This window comes from Bombyx mandarina, chromosome 24 (assembly GCF_030267445.1).
Source record: "Bombyx mandarina strain Sakado chromosome 24, ASM3026744v2".
In the NCBI taxonomy this organism is placed as follows: domain Eukaryota; kingdom Metazoa; phylum Arthropoda; class Insecta; order Lepidoptera; family Bombycidae; genus Bombyx; species Bombyx mandarina.
The window spans coordinates 10,736,314-10,757,189 of record NC_143230.1 but is presented as its reverse complement, the minus strand read 5'-3'; the positions used below and the strand labels follow the sequence as shown (position 1 = coordinate 10,757,189).

The 20,876-nt window shown below is 37.4% G+C and overlaps 1 protein-coding gene across 1 annotated transcript; it reads left to right on the top strand.

The window, feature by feature from the left end:
• The first annotated feature begins 20 nt into the window (after positions 1–20).
• LOC114243481 (synaptic vesicular amine transporter) lies at positions 21–19,026 on the top strand. The gene is made up of 13 exons (XM_089738002.1): positions 21–247; positions 653–776; positions 1,955–2,110; positions 3,473–3,605; positions 4,799–4,857; positions 6,179–6,300; positions 11,996–12,140; positions 13,044–13,145; positions 13,941–14,075; positions 14,616–14,707; positions 16,953–17,136; positions 17,850–17,983; positions 18,694–19,026. Exons 2-13 carry the CDS (start codon positions 665–667, stop codon positions 18,760–18,762), a joined length of 1,443 nt encoding a protein of 480 aa, XP_089594128.1. The 5' UTR covers positions 21–247; positions 653–664; the 3' UTR covers positions 18,763–19,026.
• The last annotated feature ends 1,850 nt before the right edge of the window (positions 19,027–20,876 follow it).

The window sequence follows — 20,876 nt, the reverse complement described above, 5'->3', positions numbered from 1 at the left end:
GGCGTATTAAAATGTTCATTATTGTTCGGCGAACCATTGTGCTTACAGCCTTATATTTAAGTTGTCATTGGCGAGACAATGTGGAAATTAAGTTTTGTTTGTAATTCAGTCGTTTTCCGACGTTCACGAGGAGAAATCCTGAATGATATCTCGCCGGGATAATGTAGAATTCTTGAAGTTCACACGTCGCGAAAATTTACTAAAAGATACGTGGAGTTATCTTTTTATCGCTTAAAACAGTTTTTTTGTAAGTTTGTGTTCTAAATTGTGGTTAAGTGGTATTGGTTTTTTTATTGCTTAAAATGCCGCCACCCACCTTGAGATATAAGTTCTAAGGTCTCAGTATAGTTAAAACGGCTGCCCCGCCCTTCAAACTGAAACGCATTACTGCTTCACGGCAGAAACAGGCAGGGTGTTGGCACCTACCCGTGCAGACTCACAAGAGGACCTACCACCAGTAGCGTTTTCTCCGAAGGCTGCTTTCGAACTTTAGTTAAGATTTTCGTGAGCTCCAAAGGATAAAACTGGTCAAAAGTGAGTGGAGGCTGTATCCTATACTGACCGACTTAAGATAAATAACATTTGAATCTATAGGTCACCAAATATCGCCAAATCCTGTCCTGTTTTCTTGTTCAAATACATTTATTTGTAGCTCCTCAATATCATGATTAGTGGTTGGAAGGACTTTGTGACGTCATGCCGGAAGTCGAGGAAACTGGTGGCTCTGATCGTGGCCATCGCGTTACTGCTGGACAACATGCTCTTGACGACGGTTGGTAAGTGAGCTCTGTTGTACTTATGCGGTCCTAGTACTTGATTTGTAATTTATATCATTTATTGATTCTATAATGTGGGTGGGTAAAGGGGCATATTATATGTGTTGGAAAATCATATACACGTAAATAGATATTGTATTATTTGGATTGTCTTTGAGTTTTCGAATGGATAACTTCATAATATGGGAAGGTAAGCCGTTTGTTACGTGACGCGTTACGGCGCCGGACTGTCTTGCTTCTCTTTCTCTCACGCATGCGGCAGCGGTACTGAGAGCGTATGTAACTCCTAACTATTTATATATCTTTAATTTTCCTTGCATTATAAATACTTGTACATGTTATAAATACATAAAATTTAAGTAATAAACTAAGGTTTTCTTAATTAAAACAATTTCAATATTAAATATTTCGACTTGAATTAGTATTTTTTTTTATTTTATTGCCCTTGTAGGCAGACGAGCATACGGCCCACCTGATGGTGAGTGGTTACCGTCGCCCATGGACTTCAGCAATGCTAGGGGCAGAGCCAAGCCGCTGCCTACCAAAGTATATGTTGTCACTTCTGTCGGGAGTCCCGAGACGTACTGGTTCTTTTTTATTGTTAAGGTGTAAAATGTAAAATATCTATTTCTATGTAAAATATCTATATAATCTATCTACAACTAATTTTCTTTGTAAGCTAATAATTGTAACTACTACTTTGTAAGGTTATTCATAATTTTCTCGCAAAAGTACCAGGACCACATAGCTTAGAAGGAGACGGCGATTATTAAATTTGTTGTCGCCAACAACGCATTTTCGTACCACAAGCTTATTATAATATATTATAATTAAGAACATTACATAAAAATTAGATTCAGTGTTGCTATTATTAAAATAAAATTATTATTATAAAATAGGTATTTTACACCTTCGTAATAAAATAAAAAAAACTATTGCTTCTCGGGACGCCCGACAGAAGTGATACATAATTTAATTAATATAGTTTAATTTAATAATACTATAAAATGGTATTTATATAATTTAATTAGTTTGGAACTTCACATTCCAAACTAATTAAATTATATATATATAAAGACGGACACAAAGTAGATTTGTTGAGAAACAAAAAGCAAATCTCACAAACAAATTACCAGGAATACATGAAACTAAAGATTTGATTTTTATTAATGATACAGTGCCTATCATTCCGGAGTTCTTGTACGACATCGAACATCCCGGATCTCCGTTGTCGGTTTCGCTGGATGACGTCACGACTGCAACGCCGAGCCCCACCCCCCACTGCCCCTGTCTGGAAAAGAACGAATTTAAAGTCACCGAGAACAACACGAACAGTGAGTTTTGTTATTGCTTATGAATCATGACGGCCTGGTACATGAAATTTTAAAAGCTATCTAAGTAGACCTATTTTTTGTTTGTTCATTTTTTGTTTGAGGTTTTTGAGGTTTTTTGAGGTCAACAGCTATTTATTTACACAGTTTAAAATATACAAATTTTACTTTTTCCAATTCTTGTTCTGCATTAGTATCAGGCCGTATTGTGGGTCTGCACGGGTAGATACCAGTATCCTGCACATCTGGGCCACGAAGCAGACACGCGTTGCCGTCAGGAAGACAGAATAGTTAACTGTTACCGTCCTCATCAAACTCGTCGATTACGACGAAGGACTCGGCGAGTGAATTAACCCACAGACACAGCCCATTGAATTTCTCGCCTGATCTTCTGAGTGGGTCGCGTTTCCGATCCGGCGATAGATTCAGCGAAGCACTGCTCTTGCTAGGTCCAGGTGTTAGCAACACTCCCTCAGGTTGAGCCCGTGAGCGTAGCTGGAATAGCCAACTTAAATAACCTACGAAATAACCGCGTTGCTAACAATGTTTTTAAAATTTCTGACGTAGCATTTTTAAAACATTTCATGATGTTACTGATTGAAATATTTTTTTAAGGGAAATTGCGCGTCAATTAGTTATTAACGCGATTAATTATTTTTTAACTGACTTAAAAAAAGGAGGAGGTTCTCAATTCGACTGTATCTTTTTTATGTTTGATACGTCATAACCTTTGACTGGGTAAATTAATTTTGATGATTCTTTTTTTATTAGAAAGCTCGCACTTCCCGTGTGGTGCTTTTTCAATTTAGTGCAGTTCTGATAATGATATCCGTGAAAAAATCATATAAGGTTTAAATTTGCATTAAGTACGTGCGCGACAAATAGATGATAGATAACTCAATAACTCAATATCACGCCAACCGATTTCGATGATTATTATTTATAAGATATTTAGTTTAAACACATTTAGAGCACCAAATTTATAAGTACGTTTTAAAAATGATATTATAGCCTAGAAACATTTTAATTATGTATATATTTTTTATAATTAAAAATAATAAATAAATTGTGAAAATGTAGTTTTCATTACATAATCTTTTTATTTGATTTAAATTTAATTTACTCATACAAACTGTTAGATTTAACATATGAGACGCAACTGTTTCATTATCCCATGTACAAGCATTTGAGAATTTCGTGTCTCAAAGGTGACCTCATGATGTCTATGGGCCCTGGGAGACACTTACCCTCAAGTTGCGGCGCGAGCTTATCCGTAAAAGCGATAAAAAAAGTTAAATTAGTACCCACATTTTTCGTGAAACTACCAGGATAGCATAAGTAATTAAGAGCCTTTTCTTTGTTCAGTTAACCTCACAATGGCACGGGAACTGCGTCACAACGATCTGGTCCGAGAGTCCTTCCCCGTTGGGGTCATGTTCGCCAGTAAAGCAGTGGTCCAACTATTGACAAACATATTTATTGGCCCGTTGACTCACAGGTATGCATTTTTTTTATTGCTTAGATGGGTGGACGAGCTCACAGCCCACTGGTGTTAAGTGGTTAATCGAGCCATAGACAACTACAACGTAAATGCGCCACCCACCTTGAGATATCAGTTCTAAGGCTTCAGTATAGTTACAACGGCTGCCCCATCCTTCAAATCGAAACGCATTACTGCTTCACGGGAGAAATAAGCGGGGTGGTGGTACCTACCAATGCGGACTCACAAGAGGACCTACCACCAGTAATTACGAAAATTATAATTTTGCGGGTTTGATTTTTATTAAAGATGCTATTCCTTCACCGTGGAACTCAGTAGTGAACATTTGTTAAGTACGTATTTCATCAGTAAAATTGGTACCCGCCTGCGGGATTCGAACGCCGGTGCATCGCTACATACGAATGAACCGGACGTCTTATCTTTTAGGCCACGACAACTTCAGCCTATAAAAAGCATATTAAAATAACCTGAATAATGCATTTTATACTTGGTCCAATAGATAAGGCATCGAGTTCCATAACGAGCGGTTAAATAGATTTTTTTTTAAATCATTACCTACACTTGTTTGCGAACAACTTCCATTTAGATAGATATATAACAATCGTGAAAAAATGAAATTTCGACAGATTTCACTTGGTGTAGTCCATGGACTCCCTTGAACACTAAACAGCGAAATGTCTTTGATTCGTTCACTCAAACAAAAGAGAAAACTATATTAGTATTAATTAAGAAAAATAATATCTTCTAGTAAAATTATAATAGGTTGAGGGAAAGCCTTTTTTTTTTTGCTTAGATGAGTGGACGAGCTTACAGCCCACCTGGTGTTAAGTGGTTACTGCAGCCCATAGACATCCACAACGTAAATGCGCCACCCAAAATTTCGCATTATAGTAGGTATGAACTTGTAATAAAATCTTTTTGGCTATACTATTTGTATCTGGCTGGTTTTGGTATCATTAAAAGTTTAAATAAGATAATTCCGAATTTAAATTAGGAAAATATGTGGATTTTTATTTATTTATTTTTCGTACTGTCAAGATGAGTGAATCTAATGAAGAAATTCGATACATTTTACTACAAAAAAAGTAAAAATGTTGTGAATTTTCTTAAAAAATGCCAAGAAAATTTTTTCCCGACCTATTTACATACAAATATAATATATATGTATAACATAATGTTTGTTTGTCTAGAATCGGTTACGGAGTGCCAATGTTCATTGGATTCGTGATTCTATTCATATCAACTATAAGTAAGTACTTGAGTTTGTCTAAGCATTACCTAAAATCTAATATTTAATTCTTATATACTTTGCTTTTTACATTTTTTTAACACAATTTTATGAGCTTAGTATGTTTGTATGTGAGGGCATCTTTGAACGTAATTCTCGTCAACCTTAAGACGTCCTATCAACTAGACAATTCGTGCAAGCCTCAAGGACCAATGACGACCCAATAATTCCACAACTTCAGATTGAACAAAAACATGCTAAAAGTTTTTAAGCTGCATTTGCGTGGGGTGCTTTTCAGGATATTATCAAAATAACCCTTCTACTCAATATCTGTTCATAAAATATTTGTAACTACTGATACCATACACGCCACGCTTTTTTTATTACAATAAAATCATTTTTTCTTACACTATTTTTAATTCTAATTTATTAAAATTTATTTTCTATTTTTTAGTTGGATTTTCTATAAAAGCGTATTTTTTTAGTTTTTTTAAACTATTATTTATTTTTCATTTTTTAGTTGAATTTCAATATTTTCAATATTTTTTTTAATATTGAATTGTCATCGGCCCTTAATAAGTATATCAAATTTCGAGTTAATCCGACGTTTTGAAGGGGGTCAATATCATGTTCAAAGATTCCGTTACATACTAACATACATACGTCTGAAGCTAATAAAAGCGTGTATTAAAAGAGCAAGAAAATGTATGCTCCTATCTCTCTCTCTCCCCTACACGAAAAATAACTCTTTCTCTTTCTATTTTCACTAACTTATATCTCCCTCTCAATTTCCATTCGCCTCGCCTGATCACACCTTTCGTAACGCTCTTGCCAGCTTACTATCCAAGTCAAACGTACATCGATAATCCCATTCTCACGGATCGTTTGGAATTTCTGGGTCTGCGGAAGCAATTCGGTTCCCTCTGTATTTTGTACCGTATGTTCCATGAGGAGTGCATTTAGGAATTGTTTGAGATGATCCCCTCATCTCCTTTTTATCATCACACCTCCCGCCATCGGAGCTGAGTTCATCCAGATCATCTGGAACCGCTGCGTTCATCCACAGTGCGTTTCCAGAGATCTTTCTTGCCACGTACCATCCGGCTTTGGAATGAGCTCCTTCCATGGTGTTTCCCGAGCGCTATAACATGTCCTTCCTTAAAAGAGGCTTGTGGAGAGTATTAAGCGGTAGGCAGCGGCTTGGTTCTGCCCCTGGCATTGCTGGAGTCCATGGGCGATGGTAACCACTTGCCATCAGGTGGCCCGTATGCTCGTCTGCCTACAAGGGCAATAAAAAAAAAACGTAAAGAAGTTTTACTTTAAAATTTTGTTTGTTTTTCAGTATTCGCCTTCGGTCATTCATACGGAGTGCTATTCATGGCTCGTGCGCTCCAAGGTGTGGGTTCGTCCTGTTCCTCTGTATCCGGGATGGGAATGCTCGCCGAACGATATCCAGACGACAAGGTAACGTTATACCCGCCACTGCAATCACTTGTTTCCACTAATCCTTCAAAATGATGCCTGTCTGATCTATATATTTATTGATACGTGAAGCAAAAACTTGGTACACACCCCTTATTACGAAAATTGCGCGGACGGAGGAGTATGAAATTTCCCACACTTATAGAGAATATAGAGAGGGAGTGCTGAATGTTAATTATTCATTTAATTAAGCATAAAAAGAAAATACATTAATTCTTCTCTGGCAACATTTACTGCCGTCGCTTCCTTATAAAGACTTTTTGGCGGGAACGCATGGAGTAAAGTTGTGTGGTTTGTTTTATTTTATCTATTTAGTGTTTGTTCAAGTTTAAATGTGTAATAATGGTGGTTTATTATCTGTATAATCTCTGTCAAAGTTCACATATGTGGGAAAATGAAACAAACCAACAAGTCCATTGAAATAATCCCAGTAAATGAACACCATTTTACTGAGATTATATTTCATCCCATATAATCTCATCTCATTTCATTTAATTTCACCTTAGTTGACTAATGTCTCAAATTAATCATCTTCATTTCATTTAATATCATCATTTTCCTTAAAAATAAGATTAAGAATTAAAATAAAACTTGACCTAAAGGTCTTAGTTACCAGGTCATAAAATCCTTTAAAAAAAACTCTCTTGGAGATTTTGGCCTGAGCACGACGCCTGGAGCTGTGTCATTTGTTTTTTATTGTTGATTTATCGTCTCTTCAGAGTCACATGTTAATGTTGGCTTATTGACTGTTTAGTAATAGCGTTAAAGCGCTCAAGTGTGTTGAGATGGGACAAAGTCGTCGAACTGGCTTGTCAGGTTCCTCCGAAAACTCCACTACAGTCTCAGTAGGAAATAACCATCTTTTTACTGAGACTATAATATTTCATCTCATCCCATCTAGGTTTATTTAATTTCATCCCAATTGATTAAAGATCAAATTCATTAACTCAGTTTCATTTCGTTCCATAATTATGATTTTTCATTTAATATAGTTTAAAGATCTTTATGAATTCGACACAGGCAACAATGGCGTCGCAAGAACAAAATTGCCATACTAAAAAAAAAAAAACTTATTGGAATTAATGAACGTGATATTATTATAACAAAAGAGCCAATTCGGTTAAACTGTTGTCAGATAGATTTGATTTTTTTCCCCTATCTAAGCGGATATCAATACGCGAAGGCCGACATCTACCTTCAGACAGGAAGTCTAAATCTCAGCATACAACGGTTTTTTTTTCTTACCTAAGCTTAGAGCCTTGAGAGGCAATTTCAGCGTAACCTTAACTAGTAGGTGAGCTCACGGGGCTCAAACCTGACGACGATGCTAACACGAACCCTAGCAAGAGCCGTGTTCGCAGAATCTACCACCGGATCGGAGCCGCGACCCACTGAGAAGATCCGGCGAGAAACTCAGTGGGCTGTGTTTTTTTCTTTTTTATTGCATAGATGGGTGGACGAGCTCACAGCCCACCTGGTGTTAAGTGGTTACTGGAGCCCATAGACATCTACAACGTAAATGCGCCACCCACCTTGAGCTATAAGCTCCAAGGTCTCAAGAATAGTTAGCTGCCCCACCCTTCAAACCGAAACGCATTACTGCTTCACGGCAGTGTCTGGGGTTAAACCATACAACGGCTGACCCATCCTTCGAACGGTAATGCTTCGCGGTAAAAATAGATAAGATGGTGGCACGTGCGGGCCCCCAAGACACCAACTAAACTAAAATATAGGTACATATTAAAATACATAATAATAATTTTAAATTTTTAACTCGCCTTTATTAGCTTGATGACATAGGAATATATCAAAATAATTATAATTGACTTCGCACCGTGCCATCATCTAAACAATTCACACGCGCGTCGAGGACCGTTAACGATATAATTTTTAACTTTGTTTTATTTATTTATTTTATTATTATTTGTGGTCATAGGTTAACAAAGATGAATAAGTTAATATTAATAAATGTATCACATGTCCTGCTAGTAAAGCGTACAAATATTAGGTGTAAGTATAATCTACATAAAAATAAAAAAAAACTTAAATTATAATTATTGAACTCTATTCTACTTTATTATCTAAATAATCTAAAGTTATCGTCTAAATATTCTGACATACTAACTAGTCAGGTCATAAGTATTGTCACACAGTAAAAACTTTTCTTTTAGAATGCTGGCCACAAAAAAGTTTATTGAATTCGAATTTCGAATTGTTCATGAAAATAAAAATGTATACTTTTAGAATTTTACTCATTTTTAAATATGGAGTGGACGCTTAAAGAAGACCGTGTTGCAGTTATTGCGTTGCATCGTTGCGGTTACGCGCCAATTCAAATTTTTAACTTACTGAAAATGTTGAATATAACCAAAAGATTCGTTTATCGTACCATCAAACGATACAATGAAGACTCTAGTGTAGATGACAGGTCAAGAAGTGGTCGCCCTCGGTCTGTTAGGACTCCAGCAGTGATAAAAGCTGTGAAGGCGCGAATTCAAAGAAATCTCAAACGTAAGCAGAAACTGTTGGCCCTTCAGATGGGGTTAAACAGAACCACGGTGAAAAGGGTGTTAAATGAAGACTTAGGGCTTCGGGCATATCGAAGAAAAACAGGACATCGTTTGAATGCTCGTCTAATGGACCTGAGACTGAAGAGATGCCGCGCTTTGTTGAAGCGGTACGCGGGAAAAAAATATCGGGAAATTCTTTTTTCGTATGAAAAAATTTTTACCGTAGAAGAGAGCTACAACAAACAAAATGATAAGGTGTACGCACACAGTAGTGAAGAAGCGAGCAACCGTATTCCGCGTGTCCAACGAGGTCATTTTCCATCCTCGCTCATGGTATGGTTGGGAGTTTCTTATTGGGGCTTAACAGAGGTACATTTTTGTGAGAAAGGTGTAAAAACGAATGCAGTTGTGTATCAAAATACAGTCCTGACGAACCTTGTGGAACCTGTTTCTCATACCATGTTCAATAACAGGCACTGGGTATTCCAACAAGATTCGGCGCCAGCTCATAGAGCGAAGAGCACACAAGACTGGCTGGCGGCGCGTGAAATCGACTTCATCCGGCACGAAAACTGGCCCTCATCCAGTCCAGATTTGAATCCGTTAGATTACAAGATATGGCAACACTTGGAGGAAAAGGCGTGCTCAAAGCCTCATCCCAATTTGGAGTCACTCAAGACATCCTTGATTAAGGCAGCCGCCGATATTGACATGGACCTCCTTCGTGCTGCGATAGACGACTGGCCGCGCAGATTGAAGGCCTGTATTCAAAATCACGGAGGTCATTTTGAATAAACTTTAGTGTCATGTTTTGTTAAGTTCATTTTGGTATATGAATGGTTACATAATGAATAAACTTGTTTCAATTATTTTACATTAAACATGTGACAGAATTTATGACCTGACTAGGTATATATAGTAAGCTTTATCTAATAAAAATACTTGCAATTTTTGTTTAAAATCTTGTAAATCTACTACTGTCTTCAAAATTTTTATAGATACTTTATTAAATATTCTTGTTGACATACTAAAAAAACTCTTGTCATAAAGGGCAGTTCTATGAGGTAGCGAAGAAATCTTTAACATATTCTTATCAGATTGCGGTTTATGCGAGTATCCTTGATCAGGACAAAATATTATATTGTTTAAATGTTTAGATTACATAATAATACGTATTCGTTCTTTTATCTAATATCTAAAATGGCTCTGGATTATTAAATAATTATTTATTATCTATCAATGGAATTTTAGTTATCTAATTACCAAGTAGCTCGAGCGAATGTACCAGGATCGCATAAGACTGTAAGAGCTTTCACTGGCTGTTCGATAAGGATTTGTGACGTAGCGAGAATCGTCGCGTGTTATCGATAAATTCCGTGACTCACCTTCGACTATCAATAAAATTTTATCTGCAGATTAAAAAATATTTGTACCTATGTAAATTATATTATGTACATACAGCTCATTATTGAAATGGAAATATTATTTTTGCCTTCGTAGGAAGAGGGAGTTCGGTCTAGAGTCCGATGGTATGAAGCAAAAATGTTTGTCCGTCCGTTCCGACAAATTTCTGATACCCACTTCTGTAGACCTCAGATTTGTTGTTCGTCTTCTGAAGTTTTCTATGCGCATAAAATCTAGAAATTTGAAAGAAAGTGTTACCCCTTGTACTAGGACAACATGATTGCAAAGAAGCTGTTTTGTATGCGATAACAATGCTAGTTACCTAGTAACGCTGAAACAAATACTTTTATATCATACGATACATACCGCTGACACGTCGCTATAGATTATTTTATTATCACAAACAAATTATAGTAATAGGAGGAATTTTTGTCAGAAATTTTAGAATTCCCCGAATATCATGAGCAATAAATACAAAATATACTCGCGGTGATGTGGGAATGTGTAGTGTCGGTGAATTCACTCAGACTCTACCACAAAATCTGAAATGTCGGAGATGTTAATGACATTATTAAACACGCAAGATTAAACTGTTTTTTTTTATTATATTCACGACTGTCGAAAACCCATGGAAATAGTATTTGTGGTCTAGAATAGCACCACTCCATCGCTAATGACTGTGTCAGTTAAATTATAAATAAATACACATCGACATATAATTAATAATTAGATTATTAAGAAAACAAACCTAATTAATAAAATCTAAAGTTTTAAAATTTCGCTCCCAAAACAGTAGATACTTGATGAATTACCAGGACTTTATGAGTTGACAAGAATTAGATGAGCGCCTTCTTGTTTTTAACACAGTTTTGATTTTAGAATTTGCACGCCTGTGACTCCGCCCCTTTATGATCCAATGAAACCTTGAATGCGTTGGAATTTAAAAAAAGAATCAACAAAGAACATAATTTTGAATTTGAAACCTACACGCGCCCCATTCGCGTTCCCGCTTTTCTACGCTCGACTCGCAAAATATTAATACCTAAATTAATCTTGTTTTTTCACTTTCGTAATACCAGAAATGTCTTTAATGTTGTTAAGTGCTCGTCTCCCGCCCCAAAAAACATTGAGGAATGCATCGAGGTGAGACAGGAGTATTGTATTCTTCGATTGAGGCTCTGTTTTCTTATTAAAATCTCCACCGCCTGCGCCTAAGTTGAAGCGTTTTTGACGCCACACCTAGTAGGCTTGTTGAAATAGTATCGATACATCGAAATATCGATATTATTTTTTAAATGTATCGATATTTTTGAGCGATATTTTATACTTCGATACATCGATGTATCGATATAAAATTCCAAGTATCGAAAAGGTATGAAAATCGATATTTTTTTCAGACCAACAAACGTTTATATGTTCCCGGGTTTTTTTTTAATGAAATTTCATGATATTTGATGGAAATTCATGAAATTTCATGAAACTTCCTGAAATTTTACGAAATTTCACAAAATTTTATGAAATTATAACTATTGAAATTTTATAAAATTTCATAAAGTTTCAAAAATGTCATTAAAAATGATGTCTATTGATTAGCACGAATATTCTCTGTCAAATCATACCGATATATCAATATATCGATATTTTTTAATAAGAATATCAATATCAATATTGATATTTTCAAAAAATATCGATACGATATATATCGATACTTTATTGCATTTCGGACATCCCTAACACCTAGATTATGAGATCTTCTCTTGCAGGAGCGCGGGAACGCGATGGCTTTCGCCCTCGGCGGGTTGGCGTTCGGCGTGCTAATCGGCCCACCCTTCGGCGGATTCATGTATCAGTTCTTCGGGAAGACGGCGCCATTTCTGTTACTCGCACTACTCGCTTTATTAGATGGAGGTACTTGTGTGCTTAGTGCGAGTTATTTAACGTTCTCGATAGCGTAAAAGTTAGCTCATGATCGTTTGCGTACGTTTGCCGCTAGGGGCGCTGTTCCGACTGCATACAAAATTGGGTTAACTTTTACGCTATCGAGAACGTTAAAAAACTCGCATTGAGCACACTGACCACAAAAATATACAAAGCTTTCGAACTAAACTTTACGAACAGCTTAGAAATATAAAAATTAGCAGATGATGTATGAACAAATCGTATAGACTTGTTAAAATATCTGCGAACAACCTCTCGCGTATTTATGTGCTCCTGGTACTTAAAAGAAAGTCTTCAAAGGGTTTTCTTCTTTTTTTTCTTGTTTTTTAAGAGCCCGTCTAGTGTTAAGTGGTCATCGGAGACCATGGACATCACCAACTGAATGCCGTTTCCCGTTTTGAGACATGAGGTCTAAATCTCAATTGTATAGTATAATTTATATAAGCCGGAACGCATAGATATGCACGATTGTCTTTAGTAGTTTTTTTTGGTTAGATGGGTGGACGAGCTCACAGCCCACCTGGTGTTAAGTAGTTACTAGAGCCCATAGACATCTACAAAGTAAATGCCACCACTAACCTCGAGACATGATTTCTAGGGTCTCAGTTTTATAGTATAACGGCTGCCCCACTCTTCAAATCGAATCTCATTACTGCTTCACTTCAGAAATAGGCGGTGGTACCTACCCGTGCGGATCCATAAGACGCCCTATCACCATTAAAAGCTGTAATCATTAAGCAGCTGAGGTTCAGCTGGTGCCTGCAAGCGTTGTTGACCACTAACCATCAGCTAGGCCATATACAAGTCTTCTTTGAAGGCAAGTCCAAGGTATTTGAGACCAGCGCTTAGCTCAAGCTTTCGTTCTTATTCCAGGTCTTCAATTGATGGTTCTTCAACCAGGATTCACGAGGACAGAGAATGCAGCACCGTCTCTGAAGCAGCTTCTAACTGATAAATACATTCTGATTGCAGCTGGTATATCTCTTCGGTAGACTAAATAGCCCTGGGCGTTCCTAGTTCCAAAGGTGGCTTTGGGTGGTGCAGGGTTAGGGGGAACCAGCCTGTTGCCTTATGAACGCGCGTTTAATCATATTATCTTATTTCATTTCATTTAATATCATCCCGGTTCATTAATGTCTCAAATTAATCATTTTCATTTAATTTAATTTAATTTCATTTCACTCCATATACCTATCATTTTGATAAAAATAAGAATATAAATTAAAATAAGATATGACCTAGAGGTCTTAGTTACCAGGTCATAAAATTTCTTAAAAAAAATGCATCTTCCAAGCCAGTAAAATTTATTAACAAAAAAAAAGAAGATGGCATCTCAATTTATGGCCAGGTTTTTAAAGAAAATTGACAATTCGTTCAGATTATATAATCTCTATTGCACGTAAGTTGACAGAAATAAAAATGGCGGCAAAAATAATTTAGTTTTCTGTGAACAACGCCTTCAGTAGAGAAGGTTGTAAAACCAATTACTCATGGAGACAATAGATTCGGGTTTTTTTTTAAGTAAAATTTAACTCGCGACAGATTGGTTACGACTACAGAGAAAAGATACAATTTAGGACGAGCGAGAGTGAGAGAATAGATAGAGCGTCTCGTAAACCACTCGACTGTGGAGAGAGGGAGATGACAAAGCGAGCTAGGTCATTGCTCTTATACACAGCATTCCATATTAAAAGAGAAATTTGATTTAAGGGTGAAAAATTAAGAAAACCACAAAAAAATTTTTCATATGAACCTTGTTAATTCTTCTAGGAGCCATCACCTTTGCAAACCTCGGTATAGCGATGCTAGAGTCAAGTCTACCGATCTGGATGGCGGACACAATGCAAGCCCAGCGGTGGGAGCAGGGCGTGGCCTTCCTGCCCGCCAGCATCAGCTATTTAATAGGTGCTTTTGAAGTGATAGCTTCTTATGGGAGGGTAAACCGCTTTGTTACGTGACGCGTTACGGCGCCGGACTGTCTTGCTTCTCTTTCTCTCACGCATGCGGCAGCGGTACCGAGAACGTATGTAGCTCCTAACTATTTATATATCTTTTGCAATTAAGTTACAATTTTCCTTAAATTTACATATTAATATACATAAAATTTAAGTAATAACCTAAGCTTTTCTCAAATTAAACAATATTAATATTAAAATTAAATAGTTCAACTTAGATTAGTTTAAGTTATCACATAATATGTCGGGCCTCCCGATACGCACATTATTTAAAAAACTAGTAATTACATTTTTTAATATTACGTTTGGGATTTATTTGAATAAAAATTTCACCTCACAGGTACCCTTAAGAAATTTCTTTCCAAAATATCTTTGTTATTACAAAGAGAAAAAGAGAGAGATGGAAGACAGAAGAAAGAAAAAAGTTTCGTTTATTTCTGTAATAGGAGCAGTGTCAACTTTTAATTGTCTCTATTCGTTTTATTACTAGGTACCAATATATTCGGACCCCTCGGGCACGCTATGGGTCGTTGGAAAGCGGCTTGCACCGGTTTGATTGGAATCGGAGTTTGTTTAATGTTGGTGAGCGCCATTTTGATTTAAACCATAATAATATTATTATGTTCTATACGAAGCTTACTGTCGAATGAAGCTCGAATGTGTGAATAGTGCAAGCGCAGTTAACATCGCGCTATCTCTGTCGCGCAATTTAATGGCGGCTGGGTCTTTTTAGACGCTTTATATTAAAATTAGCTTCACTTGTATGTGTGTTTGTAACTGACCCCTTTAGACGCGATTTTGACCCACTTTAAAAGGCCTGATTTCATTCTAACTTTGTAGATTTATCGAGGACCGATGACAATACACTAATTTGATAAGATAATTCCATTATTCAATTTGCAAAATAAGATCTTTGCCAATTTATATAATTTTTATCTATAGTCGATAAGACAGGAATTGATGTTAAAATACTTAATAGTTTTAAAAATACGCTTTTATTGAAAATGTAACTAAAAAATGAAAAATAAATAATAGTTAAAAAAACTAAAAAACACGCTTTATATAAAATTCAACTAAAAAAGAAAATAAATTTTAATAAATTTAAATTAACAATAGTGTAAAAAAATATATATTTTATTTAAAAAAAAGCGTGGGGTGCATGGTGTTATTAGTTGGGGCCGGAGGCGGGAATACGCCCGTACGTCCCGGCCCCTGTAGGTAGCGGCCTCCCCCCGGTGAAGGTCAATGGGCGACCTGAGGAGGTGAGGCCGCGCGGCGCGCTACCAGCACTCTAGCGCGCTGGAGGAGCGCCGTGGAGTGAATAGAGCGACCGGTTGACGGTGTATCGCGTCCCGACCCGGCAGGCTGGTTCTGGTCCAGCGGGGTATTCCGGGACACCAGCGGCACCGTCTGGGCGGCCCGACGGGCTGCCGTACCGAGACGGCCGACGTTTCAGAGCCTTCGATTCGCCTCGAAGGCTCCGTCGGCTGGGCGTCCTTGGGGTGAGCCGCGCCGTCTGGTTGTAGTGTTGATCGCGGTAGCCCCCCTACCTCATCCGGGTTCTGACCTCGGAGGGGATCGGACGTCGGGTGTAAGAGTGCAGGGGAGTCGTTTAGTGGGTGGGTCCTGAAATCCTTGGGCCCGCGGTCTGCTCACAACACCATGCAGATCGTTGAGTCTCACATACCCCGCGTGCCCCATTTGCGCGGGGACCTCGTAGGAGGTTCGGCCCTCTACCCGAAAAAAAAAAAAATAATGGTGTTATTAGTTATATTTTCTATTTTTTAGTTGAATTTTATATAAAGCGTGTTTTTTAGTTTTTTTAAACTATAATTATTATTTTTCCCAAATAATACTTACAGCGTTTACACATAAGCATTTTTCTGAACGCATTTATCGGATTGACTACTAAATAGTTTCGTAATGACGTCAGAGCTTTGACCGTTTATGAGAGCCTAGTACATGCCTTCTCAGACTCTAAAGACACGAAAAAACTCTTTCCAAACATGAAACCTTGGTACGTGTGATCTCTAATTCTAAATTTTACATCCTTACAACGATGAATCTCTTAGAAATGATGCGATCCTAGTACATGCTGTAAGTTTTAAGGATTGTTTTTGTTGTTTTTCCATATTAAAAAGAAAACACGTGTGGCACTCGAGGACTGCCACGGTAATGCTACATATTGTATGCCATTTTTTATCAACTTATTATGCAATTATAATTAGACAATAATAATTTAATACCTATTAAGACAATGATAAAAGCAAAATATTAACTGTCCCCTTCACACTCATAAGCTAGACCGCGCGAGAGAGAGATGGGCAGACTTTTCATGATGCACATGCAGTGCGACGTCACGCCGCGCGCTTATTCACACACACTACACAAGCGCAACGTGTGAATGTGTTGAAACGTGGTTTGCGGTGTGGGGTGTTAGGTTTTATTTTCGTTACGGAATTTCTTGATTCCATCCCCGCGCTCAAAGCCCGCGATAAACGCCATGCAATACCTTAAAAAACAGAGAGAAAATCCCCAGAACCCTTATAAGTAAATATCACGGTCTTCTCCTACGAGATACATATTTGTTTAAAATTATTTAGAAAATGACATCATGTATACTAGGTAAACAAAATACATACAAACATAGTTGAGGTGTTTCATTCAGGAAAAAAAACCTTTCCTTTTTGTAATAAATGGCTTCTAGTCTCATATAACACGGTTTCGCAAAACACGGACTTTGTAGGACCGTAACTACCGTGTTTAATGTGAGAGTTACGTGCAATAGAATTTACTTCCACGCGCTCATGTTTCCCTGGTACATCAGATCCCGATGGCTCGCAAGCTGGAGCACCTGATCATCCCCAACGCTGGTCTCGGCTTCGCCATCGGCATGGTGGACTCGTCCATGATGCCGGAGCTGGGTTTCCTGGTGGACATCCGCCACGCTGCCGTCTATGGATCGGTTTACGCCATCGGAGACACAGCCTTCTGCTTGGGATACGCTGTCGGTAAAAAATCTAATCTGTTCTCTAAACAAATAAATAAATAATAATAATAATAATGAACCAACGATATAATAAATCGAGATGAACTTTTAAAGTTTATTTTAAAATTAATATTTGGTTTAAAGATTAAACTTCGGTATTTAAAAAAAATCTGTAAAAAAAAAATTCTCCTAGGAAAAGAAGTTCTTTTTTTTACTGCTTAAATGGGTGAACGAGCTCACAGCCCACCTGGTGTTTAGTGGTTACTGTAGCCCATACAACGTAAATGCGTCACCCATCTTGAGACATAAGTTCTAAGGTCTCAAGTATAGTTTCAAAGGCTGCCCTACCCTTCAAACCGAAACGCATTACTGCTTCACGGCAGAACTAGGCAGGGTGGTGGTACCTATCCGCGCGGACTCACAAGAGGTCCTACCACCAGTGCAAACACCATTTTAGAGTATACGCATGCACATTCATAGACATTTTATTTCATTATAGCGTTTTAGCATTAGATTAAATTAAAAATCTAAAAAACTAAATTAAAAAAACCTTTCAATATTAAAAACAAATTAATTTATTTACACATCGTTAAAAAAATGGCTAATAAGAAACGATAACTGTACCAGGGTACAATAACGCTAGAAGGACTAATATTTCGGCAAAAATTCGAATTACACTTATTTGAGGGACGATGTTCTAAAATTAAATACAAATTTGATTCGTGGAACGAACAGGTCCTGCGTTCTCTGGGCTCTTGGTAAACGCGATCGGCTTAGAATGGATGCTGGTCATCATTGCACTGACGACCTTTGCTTATGCTCCTCTCTTGATGATGCTAAGGTCTCCTCCGAGGAATGAAGACAATACGGTAATGATTCACCAGTTTTTCAAATACCCTTCCTTAATTTAGTTTGGTACAATCTTAACGCCTGACTGCTTCGCGGACGAAATAGGTGAGAATGTGGTGCCTATCTGTGCGGGATTACAGAAATCACATGATGTTCAAAACTTAAAACAAATATAATTATCGGATATTATAAAACTCTATTTCCTAGTTATTTTTAGTTTTTTAAACTAGCCTTGGCGCTCAACTTCGCTCGAGTATAGAAACAAAAAATCTCTGTGAAATTTAAAGTGTCTTATTTCGTGTATTTCTTACAACATAATAATATTAGTAACAAATTTCGAGAAATGAACACGTATAGTCGTTGCAATTTTTTTTTCCTACATATGCTGATAGCCTTGAGAGGCTATTTCAGCTTCACCCTAACGTATAGGTGAGCTCACGGGGCTCAAACCGGAGTGTTGCTAACACTGACCCTAGCAAGAACAGTGCTTCGCAGATCGGAAACGCGACCCACTGAGAAGATTCGGCGAGAAACTCAGTGGGCTGTTTCTGTGGGCTAATTTACTCGTCGAGCCCTTCGTCGCAAGCGACGGGTTCGATGAGGACGGTGACCGGTGCGTGAGATACCTAAAAGCACCGTTAATGGATCGGGAGGATCCGTAATGACGTGTATAGGGCGATGTCGACTGTAGCCTTCAGAACATGGATTAACAATGGTATACATGTTTCAGAGTCTACTGACCGATTCCCGGGACACACACATTCGCTACCTGACCTACAAAAGCCATGACAATGAATAGATTAATTACCAATACTCTAATACGGTCCGAAACAAATTGGAATAGATTAATCAAAATTTGTTAAAGATTTATTTATATAAAAATGTTCAAAGACATCCTCCATATTAATGTGAATTGTAGATTAATTAGGCTAATTGCTTAATGTATATTGTGGACGACATTATTTCCTTATCTATATATTAATACGTGAAGCAAAAACTTTGTATCCCTTTTTACGAAAATTGCGCTTACGGAGGAATATGAAATTTTCCACACTTAAAGAGAATATAGAGAAGTGCACAATGCTAATATTTTTTTAAAATAATGCATGAAAGATACATTAGATCAATAAAGAAAACATTACACATACTACATACCATGTATTTGACGCACACACGCATGCATGCTATTTATTTATTGTCAAACTTTTGTTCTTGACGTCTGTGGTCATATTGAGAATAGATTAAATATTGTTTGTCTTTATTAATATTTTTATAGTGTAGTCTTGGCGAAATTTGTGATTATAAAAGTATAAAATACAATCTTAATAGTGTACAAACTTACAATTCCAATTAATTATAGTCGAACTTCGACCACTGCGGGACCTCTAGTTGTTATAAATTAGATTAGTTCTCATCGTAATTATAAGGAACTTTGTATACAAACTCAGCAAATTAGTTATCTTGTTAGGTCGTGCGTAGATGGCTTATGTTGCAAGCCAATTTTTTTAACTTGTTATTATACATAATGTGTCTATCTTTTTAGCTTGTAACGTGTATTGTGTGCCTAATAAAAAATAAAAAGAAATTAAGAACATGAATTACAAAAATAAATCATATATCCAAAATAAAGAGTTTCATTTCTATTGCACTCCGAAGCACTAGCTAGGGTCAGTGTTATTCAAACTCTCGAGCTGAGCCCACCCGCTAGCTCGTCCCCCCAGTGAAGCTATAGCCCCTCGCGGCTATTGGCAGATCTCTCTCCTTGAAACACAAAGGATAGATAACGACGAATTATCTTCGAAAGCTGCACTTAATAACGAATTTGAGTTATGTTTAAGAATTTCTATATTTTTATATCCCCGCTATTTCTGCCGTGATGCGTTTCGGTTTAAAGGATGGGACAGCCGTTGTAACTATACTGAGACCTTAGAACTTATATCTCAAGGTGAGTGGCACATTTACGTTCTAGATGTCTTTGGGCTCCAGTAACCACTTAGCACCAGGTTCGTCTACCCATCTAAACAATAAAAAAAAATCACCACAGATGATGTTGAAGACGATTGACATGAAAAAATTAGAATGACTTGATAAATTTGATTATTTTGATTTAAAAATGTTGGTTTTAAAATTCATTAATTGACATCCTTAGCAAAAACTATACTTACTTAAAATTAGAAAAAAACTGTTTGGCCCGAGGTCAAATTTTCATCTGCAATGGCCCGACTATCAAAATATTTGCCCACCCCTGGTATAGACCGTGAACAGGTTCACCTGTCTCCATTATATAACATTATGCAACAGATCAACGATTTATAAAAAACAAAAATTGCACCTATAAACATTTTTTTATGTTTTACTCCCACACCGTGCAAGTAAATTATGAGCATTTGCTTAGTGTGTATTTCATTAGATAAATCGGTATCTGTCAGCGGGATTCGATTCCAGGATTCTGATGGTCTCGGGGACCATATCAGCGTCACCGGGCTAGTAGGTGAGCTCACGGGGCTCAATAAATGTTGCGAATATAAATCCTAGCAAGAGCAGTGCCTCGCAGAATCTACGACCGGATCGGAAACGTTACCCGCTGAGAAGATCCGGCGAGAAACTCTGTGGGCTGTGTCTATGGGTTAATTTACTCGCCGAGCCCTTCGTTGCATGCGACGGGTCGCTCGATACGAATGCACTGGGCATCTTATAACGCGAGCCGCGACGACTTTGGATTTTTTTAAATTGTTTTTCTAAGCAGAAGGGCATACGGCCCGCGTAATGACGAGTGGTACATCACATCAGCAATACTAGGGGCAGAGGCAAGTCGCTGCCTACCATTGACTACTCTCCTCAAGCCTCGTTTGAAGAAGGACATGTCATAGCGCTCGGGAAAGAAAGCGGAGGTTAACAAATTCTATACAAAAC

Bases quoted from the DNA above. Each gene is read 5' to 3' on its own strand.
- LOC114243481 (XM_089738002.1), top strand. From the start codon at position 665: ATGATTAGTGGTTGGAAGGACTTTGTGACGTCATGCCGGAAGTCGAGG. The intron at 4,858-6,178 runs GTAAGTACTTGA...TTTGTTTTTCAG, and splicing joins TCTATTCATATCAACTATAA to TATTCGCCTTCGGTCATTCA. The intron at 17,137-17,849 runs GTAAAAAATCTA...TGGAACGAACAG, and splicing joins CTGCTTGGGATACGCTGTCG to GTCCTGCGTTCTCTGGGCTC.